This window comes from Octopus bimaculoides, chromosome 17 (assembly GCF_001194135.2).
Source record: "Octopus bimaculoides isolate UCB-OBI-ISO-001 chromosome 17, ASM119413v2, whole genome shotgun sequence".
Classification (NCBI taxonomy): Eukaryota; Metazoa; Mollusca; class Cephalopoda; order Octopoda; family Octopodidae; genus Octopus; species Octopus bimaculoides.
Genome location: NC_068997.1, coordinates 45,921,527 through 45,931,690, shown reverse-complemented (window position 1 = coordinate 45,931,690; position 10,164 = coordinate 45,921,527). Strand labels below are relative to the sequence as shown.

General features: G+C 39.1%; 1 protein-coding gene across 2 annotated transcripts in view; it reads right to left on the bottom strand.

Annotated features, from left to right (window-relative positions):
* The window catches only part of LOC106876462 (lysine-specific demethylase 8), a 12,389-nt gene extending 4,763 nt beyond the window's left edge, over positions 1–7,626 (bottom strand). Inside the window, exons 1-2 of one of the 2 annotated variants that reach the window (XR_008265796.1) lie at positions 7,459–7,626; positions 96–3,269 (exon numbers count right to left, since the gene is read on the bottom strand). Coding sequence is in view for 1 of the 2 variants with exons in the window: in XM_014925022.2 (XP_014780508.1) it covers positions 1,732–3,255 (1,524 nt within the window). In the remaining variant the exon portion in view is untranslated. Of the gene's footprint in view, positions 1–42; positions 3,270–7,458 lie in introns of those variants that run through there. The other variant, XM_014925022.2, reaches the window with a different exon arrangement.
* Between the last annotated feature and the right edge of the window lie 2,538 nt (positions 7,627–10,164).

The window sequence follows — 10,164 nt, the reverse complement described above, 5'->3', positions numbered from 1 at the left end:
CTTCTTGATTTCAGGAAGAAATACAAATTAACAGCTAAAACAAATAAAAAACCCCACAAAAAAAAAAAAAAATAATAATAATAAGTCTTGCATACTCAGCCTGTCAGAAGGTAAGCAGTTTATCTCTTTGTAAGTTGCGCTTATCACTGTGCGATTGAGATTGAGGGATCCACATTAGAATGATCATATTAGGGCTTGAACCCAGAATGTATACTTTGTAAGTGGTGCTTATCACTGCATGATCGAGATTGAGTGATCTAAAATAGGGCTGACCTTGGTAGGGTTTGAACCCAGAATGTACAGGGCCATAATTACTAAATACTGTAAGGCATTTTGTCCATCATTCTGACAATCGGTTTAGAATGCTCTTGATAAAAACAGAAACATTACATAGATTATTCTTCTCCTCTCCATTCATACCCTTCCTTTATGATTATGATAGTAACAAGTATATTTTATCATCTTGGAGTTTCCTTTTGTTTGAACCTTTGGACAAGTTGCTTGATATTCACCTGTAGAGCTGATTTTTTACAAAGGTAAAGGGCTGTGTGATTGAAGAACCATTCATTAGTCCTGGGTAGCAGGCAGCACAACAAATAGCAGTGTTTTGTTATTTTAAACCTTTGATGAATTATTAAGAGGTAATGCAGCATCAACGACCCTTTTTCAGGGTCATTTGTTGATTTGGTGGGACAAAAGGAAGAAGATATCGTCAGACAAGAGACTTCACTTGATTGCTTACGACGTAGCAGACATTGCTGAAGGCACCTCAAGGGTCAGCTGGCTTAACACCAGATTGGTGGTATTAAAGGAGGATGATGGATTAGGTTTACAATCTGGTTAGATTAGACCTGAGGAAAGCATTGCAGTTATGACATCATTGCTTTAAGGCTACACAAGGAAAAGCATGTGGTAGGGTTAGAACTAACAATATATTTCTGGAATATTAAAAATAAATGCGTACTTTAACGACTTGGTCATGACACTTGCATTTGTTTTGTTCTTCATATCGTTGCTTTTTTATCATCATACTTTTTTTCAAAAAATTTCATGTCATTCTTTTTTTATTTTGATATAAAGGCCATTTTGGTGGTGTTGAGTTGAAATTGCTTGGTTGGTCTTTTTTCCTCCCTTTTTTTCTTCACGGATCATCATCATTGTCGTTTAACGTCCGCTTTCCATGCTAGCATGGGTTGGACGATTTGACTGAGGACTGGTGAAACCAGATGGCTACACCAGGCTCCAATCTGATTTGGCAGAGTTTCTACAGCTGGATGCCCTTCCTAACGCCAACCACTCTGAGAGTGATGAATTATAGATGCTGAGGAATATTTTTTCAGACCAACGAGTTCGTTTATGACTAAACGCTATCATACTTGACCAAACAGAACTAAGCATGGATAGAGAGGGTTTGTGTTGCACCACACAATCACTGTATATAACCATACAGAACTAGACACGACCAGAAATACCGAAAAGTTCTTCAGACCAGAGAGAGACCACGCACGACCAAATGGAACTAAGCATGGACAGACATGGTTTGAAGCTGTACCAGACACCGGATATAACCATACAGGACTAGATATGACTAAACATGACCGAACACTTGCAGACTTGACCAACACAGAACCAGAGAACCTTCTGAGGTACTGTACTTATCATTACAACTCAGATGGTTGAAGCAAGCATATTATGTGTGTGTGCGTATGTGCATGAGGTGAGACGGTGAGTTTACTCCCACCAAAAACTAACAGAAAAGCTAACTGACAGGGATTTTACAAAATGCCAATACTTAGGAGGAAGATACAACATTTCACCTGGCTCTAATATAAATTCATTATAATTGAGGTTTTTAAAACATGGGAATTTCTCCAAGTCTGGATTTTCCACATCTACTTGACTTGTGTTGTCTAGGAGGTGGCTGTCGTATGGATAGAGTGACTCAGTGTCTTGAGGGGAGTAAAGGCGGATGAGTTTCTTTCCAAACACTTGACACAGAAAATTATGTTTAGGGTCATTATGCAGGGGTGAGACCGTTCCTTTCGGTCCAAACCAAGCGTTGACATCAACATCTTCACAAGTTCCCAGACAACAATATATAGGAATACTTATATCGTTCCTCAGTTCTTGGATTTGGTCAAAAAGCTGGTGCTGGGCTAAATACCCAACATTATCTGTTCCTTGTTTCGGATCAATGATAAACTCATCAATGAAACTGGAGATTGTCATTAATTTCTGGCTCCAAGAATCCTCAGTGTATTTCGAGCCAATTTCAACAGGAACCAAACGGGCGCCTGCAACACTTTTGATGTAATCTAAGTTCCATGGCCGGCTGCTCATGGCTGGCCAGTAGTTAATGGCATTTGTTATGATGACTGGACAATTCATGTTGTAGAAATTCCTATGGAAGTGTTCTAAAGATGGACATTTAACTTTGGTGATTGGCAAGTTGAAAGTGCTGACTTTAGTCAGAAATGGTTCACTGTTGTTATTTTCAATAGTTCTAACACATGTCACACCATTCTCACTTCTCAACGATGAAGATGATAACATGATATTAGTCTCCATCTCCTTTGTTTTATCCACAATGTTATTGCAAACATCACTAGGTTTTTCTAGGATCAATCTATTAGTCGAGACTTTTTCCAAACTGTTTTCTACAGCATGATTGTGAACAGATTCATCAACACGATTTAATCTTTTATCCTGGGACACCGTAACAGTGTTGGCGTTACCTTTTTTTTCAGGAGCCACAGATAACACGGCTGGCTGATTTCTGCTTAATTTCTGCGTTCCTCGATTTTGTTCCGTAGTAGAACAGAACAATCTATGAACAGAAGAGGCTAAATTGGTTAAGTTATTTCCTTCAAGAGGTGAACCCATCAGTAAGCCCATATCACAAGATTTAAGGACATCAGTGGCAGAAATGCTGGAATCTTGGTCTGACGTAAGCCACAAGGCCAGCTGGGAACAGGCTTTACAAAGGGAGACAACTGAATACGAGATACGCCAATGCAGGGATACAGTTTTCCAATGACCCTTATTAAGCATTTCCCATATTCTATCCAGGAGGATGGAACTCTGTGCTAGGCAGTCATAGTAATGATCGTTGTATAGGTTCTCGACACATTTGTTGAGAAGGTGGTCAAAGGCAGGATCAAGTGACTGTCGGTCAAGTATTTGATCTAGTAAATCCTCTTTGTTATCTGGGATGTGAGACTTGAGGATGTCTGAAGCTTCCTCTCTGGTTGTCATAGTGATAGCCTCACCTGGAAAAAAAAAATACATATATATAGAAATATAACTAAAACAGGAAAAAAATATATTTATTTGGTGAGGTTACTTTCAATTAACCCTTTAACATTGATTACTCTGTCAAATGTAATACTTATTTATTCACATTGTTTTAAATTAATCATTCATTATCTCGTAGCTTCAAGATTTTGATGATGTGACTATTTTTAGAATGACATTGTTGGGTAGGTGAGAGAGGCCAGATCTGGCCGGTTTGAATATAGAACAAGTAGAATGTTTGGGCTGGACATGGCTGGTTTAAACGCCACAGAGTTAAATCATCTCCAGTACTTCACAGGTAATCCTTTTATCAACCCAAGAAGAACAAAAGTCAAAAATCAACTTTGGCAGGATTTGATTATAGAACAGGGATGCAACTAAATAGTGCAAGCCTTCTGCCTGGACCCCCACCAATTGTGACCCCATAAATATATTGATTTCTAACATAGGTGTATAAAGTCACAAATGTGAGAGCGTGTACAGTTAATTAAATCAATGTACTTGATTGAGTCTTTATTTTATTGACACTGGAATTTATGGGAAGTAGAGCTGACCTTAGTAGGGCTTGAACCCAGAATGTACAGAGCCAAAATTACTAAATACTGTAAAGCATTTTGTTCATCATTCTGACAATTGCTTTATAACGCTCTTACTCTTTTACTTGTTTCAGTCATTTGACAGCAGCCATGCTGGAGCACCACCTTTAGTCGAGCAAATCGACGCCAGGACTTATTCTTTGTAAGCCTGTTTGCCGAACCGCTAGGTGACCGGAACATAAACACACCAGCATCGTTTGTCAAGCAATGCTAGGGGGACAAACACACACACACAAACATACACATACACATATATAAACATATATACGACGGGCTTCTTTCAGTTTCCGTCTACCAAATCCACTCACCAGGCTTTGGTCGGCCCGAGGTTATAGTAGAAGACACTTGCCCAAGATGCCACGCAGTGGGACTGAGCCCAGAACCATGTGGTTGGTAAGCAAACTACTTACCACACAGCCACTCCTGCACCTTGATAAAAGCACAAACATTACATAGGTTATCCTCCTCCTTTCCACTCATAGCCATCCTTTATGAATGTGATGCCTTCATCATCATCACCAGCAGCAACATCAAACGTCTATTTTCCATGCTGATATGGGTTGGACGGTTTGACAGGAGCTGGCAATGCCAGGAGCTGCACCAAATCCCAAAGTCTGTTTTGGTTTGGTTTCTACAGCTGGATGATCTTCCTAATGTCAACCCCCTTACAGAGTGTAGTGGGTGCATTTTTACATGGTACCTTCACAAGTGCTTTTATGTGGCACCATCACCAATGCTCTTTAATGTGGCACCAGCGCTTTTTAATGTAGCACCATCACCAGCGCTTTTTAATGTGGTAGTAGCACCAGCGCTTTTTAATGTGGCACCGCCACCAGCGCTCTTTAATGTGGCACCGCCACCAGCGCTCTTTAATGTGGCACCACCACCAGCGCTTTTTAATGTGGCACCATCATCAGCGCTTTTTAATGTGGTACCATCACCAGCGCTTTTCATGTAGCAGCAGTGCCACTCTTAGACAAGCCTAACCAGTAACAATTATATTTCATTTTTAGAGCTGGCTGGGGTTATTTTTTAAAAAGATAATAAGTTGAGAGAGGTTTGACTGCTATTTCTAGCAAGCTGAGAGATCACATAGAAGCTCCATCAGTTGCTATGGCCTAGAGTTATTTTAGATGGTGAATAAGAATAACTGTGTGGAGGTGGCTTGGTTGGCATTTGTTTAGCATTGTTCTGCATGTGTATAATCCATGTATATATATATGGCTTAGGCAGTAGTCTTGGTAAGATAAATAGCTATGGCTAATTTCATTTATTCCTTTAATGATTTTCTCTGATGTCAGAAGACTCTAATCACCCATTGATGAATACATTTGATCACAAAAAGGTCAAGCAACTGCACTGGGGAACACACACACATACACAAGGGAAATAGATAGAGAGAATCAACCAGACAGACATAGAATGACATACAGACATATCCTGAAAACTTCAACACATCTATTCATTTATTCATTCATTAGTCTTTCATAATCCTTGACTGCCACTGGTTGATAATCATATGACGGTGAGTGGTAGGGTAATTTTCGACGTTAGACCATCCACAACTATAGTTGTTATCATCATCATCATCATCACTATCATCGTTGTCGTCATCATTGAGTGTGATAATCGAATAAGACAAGGAATGGCTCGTAACAATTGTCATGTGATTTGAGATGTCGATAGTCACAAGGTGGACCCATTTTCATCGATAAACCCCCTCGCCTACATCACTGTCATCGCTACCATTTGGAAGACCGCCACCGCTACTATCATCATCACCATCGTCGTGTAGTAGCCAACACCACCACCATTGCCGTCACGATTATCGAGCACTAATGACCTAATTGCATAAAGACAGGGTTTCCGATTTAAGTTCGTTCCCTTGGCTTGAGTGTCATGTAGGGCTGGGTACCCGAGGCAGATGACATCGCACCCTACTTTCTACATACTCCCTTGAGAAAAAAAAATGTTTTTATCATCATTATCATCTTGATGCAAACGAAAAAATATATTTATTTTCCCTTTTATTCCAAATGTTGCACATCTTAGCGAAATGATTGACGGGGGCAGTTTGGTGAAGTCGTTAGCAATCACGATTGTCACGAAGACAAACGATAGACTTGATTTTTCTTCATAAGAACTGAATCTCTCGAATCCACCCTTCTTCACCCCCCCTCATTGTAGTAATTCGTACTAAACATCAACTCTGCTATCCTCACTCAGTTTCCGCAATCCTCTCGTAGACCGTTATCTAAGACTGCCTGACAAAAAGCTACAGGCACCCTCTTCATTCTTTAGATTTTTAGTAGAAAGTGGGTTATACATATTTAGATTGTATACCTGACTTTCTACTATAAAATTAAAGAAATAGACGGAACGCTGAGCTCCAGACTAAACAACTCAAACAACATTTATTTAGGTGATAAAACATACATATCTTTAGTTATACATCTTTAGAGGTGAGAATAACGAGCTGTCGAGTATAAGACCGAAAGATGTAGGGACAGCTTTAAAACACACGTCCATGCTCAATCGCTGGCCAGCAAGAAAGAGAATGAATTGAGCGGGAAACGCTTGCTTGTTTAATTCTACGCATGCACAGGCGTTACTACAGATTAATTGAGGTTACAAACTTTTAAACATTGAACCTTTAGGAAAAAAAACAAGCAGTCAAACAAAACCTCTGCATTTTACAGTTTTCCCTTTTTAAAGAAAAATATTCAAAGGAGGGTGGGTGCACGGTTAAGAGGCTACAGTATCTCGCTGTCGAATATTCACTACAAATAATATAATAAATACATTTCTTAGAGGGGAAAATATATAGTTAATCGAATCGATCTTATACCGCTGTTAATGCATTTACATTCAACATAACAGGGTTAGTGTAGGGGTTAAGCAACTATTAAGCAAATAATGACCGGTGCTTAGGTCTGGTTTTATGACGTTAAGCAGATAAATGAAAAATTCCTCCACATTTGGCGAGAGAACTGGAATCTATTGCTCATAACATTTCTTTGGAATTTCCGAGTCCTATTTTCGATAGTAGTCAAAAGGAAGGAAGGAGAAAGGGAAAAAAAAAAAATCAAACTTGGGTGAGATTATAAGCATGAAAAAACCCCAAAAAACCGCGAGGTAGAACGTTTGTTTGCTTCATAGAGTATCTTGGCCAGAATCTGCTAGCGCCTGCTACCATATGATATCATTACAACAACGAAATATGAACCATTATGAAATATGAAAATTCAGACAAGTGTCTTACGAAATTAGTTTTACTTATTTTGGCAACAATTCTTCTTATTTTATGAAGACACAAGTTGGCAGGATTTTGTAGCGGTAGAGAATATAATCTTGTAACGTTTATAACTTTTTTCAAAGGCATTATTAAAAACAAAGATGTGAAATGAAGTGAATTGACTTCAACCAGGAACCGAAACTAGATTGACGCATTCAATTTTCCGAGTTCACCTCTTGTTCTAGTTAGTAGTCAGCACTGGTTAAAAAATTAGAAACCTTCATTTTTTTTCAACGAAGAGAAAGGAGAAAGTGATGACAAGACATTACTTACTGTTGTTGTCATCAAATGTAAGCAATTAAACCAAACACAATGCAAACAAAGTAAAAATCGCTGCAAGAAGTTGGTAGGAATCAATCAAGTAGCAGAAACGGAGACCAAATAAACCGGGAAACGACCAAAGAATTTTCTTCACTTCCACGAAGGAAAACCACTTTACGTAGGGGAGGTAACTCTTTGAGTGCTAATGTTGAGTGAAGTCTTTCTGTCGGTGTCAGAGTATGAGTGAATATATATGGGTGTGCGAGTATGCATGTATTTGTATGTATGTGTCTGTGTGTGAGTGTGTTGTATGTGTATATGCATCTTTGCGTGTACACATGAATGAGTGTGTATCTGTATTTGTGTGTATATGCATGTGTCTATGTAAGTGTATGTATATGTATACGAGTATACGTGTATGTGAGTATAAGTGTGTGTGTGTGTCTATTGAGTGGCAAAGCTAGGGGAGAGGATAAAGCATTCATCTAGCGTCTCGTGGTTTCGGGATCAAATCCACTGCTGGGGGGTTTCGTAAGGTATAGTGGTAGGGACATGACAATTCATTTACAATGGTGGTGGTGGTGGTGATGGCAGTGGAGATGTTGGTATTGGTAGTGGAGATGGTGGTGGCGTCGTTGTTGGAGACGGTGTCGATGTTGATGGCCTTTTTGTGTATCGGTGGTTGTTGTTTAACCCCAGGTCGGTCCTGATTGTGGATACCTATGATAAGACATTCCAGCGGTGACTACCACTTTTTCCTATGTGCAAAGAAGCCGGTTCCACATTATCCAGAATGTCTCATTTTTTAGACGGAGGAAAAGGAGATTTGACTGCTATTTTTAGCATCTCAAATAACCAATGGAGACTTCGTCGTTGGCGCATCTGCTGAATATATGTGTTGTATTAGGAAATAAATGGATGTGTGTGTTTGTGTGTCTGTGAGTAAGGCAGTTTGAATGTGTGTGTGTTTGTGTGTGTATGTATCTATGTATATATATATATATGCATATTTATATCTATATGTACGTATGTATGTATGTATCTGTCTGTCTGTCTCCCCGTATGTATGTATGTATGTATGTATGTATGAATGTATATCTATCTGTCTGTCTAAGTATGTATTTATGTATATATGTATGTATGTATGCATGTAAGCATGTATGTATGTATGTATGTATGCATGTGTGTATGTATCTATCTATCTGTCTGTCTTTCTATGTATGTATTTATGCATGCATGTGTATATTTAGTATATTTACAGTTAGAGAGAGAGGGGAAGGTGGGAGCACAGCACAGAAAGTTGTATAGTATAAAATATATAGTATATAGTTGTATAGTGAGCGGAACCTCGGAATTGGTAAATATCTAATGCATGTGTGAAAAAAAAAAAAAAAAAAAAGCGTGCGTGTTTGCATGTGTGTGTGTGTGTGTGTGTGTGTGTCTGTGTGTTGTCCAGTTTATGTCCAATACAAGACCTGTTTTACATAGACTTATTAATTATTACCACTGACCTCATTTACATTCGTCCACACGCCCTCAACTTTCTTTCCATTCTTTTTTTTTTATATTCATTTAGGGTTCCGTTGTTGTAAACCCTGATCTGTTTGAATTATGATTAAAAAGCATTCCAACCGTGGCCACCTTGTCTATTCCCATGTGTCGTTTCCTTTATCTAAGTCAGTGGTTCTCCACTGGGGTCCAGTATTTTGCTGCTAAATATTTATCTGCAATAAAATGGTTATACTTCTACAAAACACAAAATATTTCAAGAATTTTTAAAAAATACAATTCCTAACATCTAATTAAAAAAATATAATGATACTTTTTTAAAAGCCGAAGGTTTATCAGGGTCTAGGAGATAAAACAGGGGTCCATAAACAAAAGAAAAAAAAAAGAGGTTGAGAACCATTGAAGAGAGTCATTCGAAATAGATTTAGTTGCTATTTCTAGCAGACCACGTAGAGTCCCTCTTGTTTGCTAATATATAGAGAGTTCTATCATTCTGATGAGTTCTGTTCGAAACCTTATGTCCTCCTCTACTTATTCTCTTTATCCTTTTTTAAAAATCTTTATCGATCCTTGTTTTTTTGTTTTAAAAATCTGCTAATTATTCCATCGATCTGTTTTACCGAACAGCTAAGTTACGGGGAGATAGGCACAAGCACAAAGGCGCGCGTGGCGCGTGTGCACACACACACAAGAAGTAAATGACATTTCAATGTTAACTTTCACCATGTTATTTCTGAGAGCTGAGAGTCAACTGGTGCAACTGAGGCATAGAGTGGGTTCCCCACCTACAACCTCCGTACGGGCGCCAAATTGCCTGCCCCTTTACTTAAACGAAACATACCTTCGACTGAAGCAAACCTACGTATACAGAGTGGCCTCCCTTGTGCGGTCGCCCTTTGTTGTTGTCGTTTGCTGTTGCCTTTTGTGGTCGCTCTGTGCAGTTGCCCTTTACAGTTGTCCTCACTTTGCGGTCGCTCACCCTGTGTACCCCACGCTACGCCATTGTGGTGTGGGTAAAATTTTACACTAGTAATCTTATCACATGAAAGCATGCGCCGCACTCACGATTGTGAGATCACGGTTTCGAAATCTGGACCGAGCAGTACATTGTGTTCTTGAACAAAACACTTCATTCCACGTTACCTCAGTCCGCTCAGCTGTAAAGAAGATCCAGCAATAGCTGGGAAGTTAACCCGATGAACAGATCGA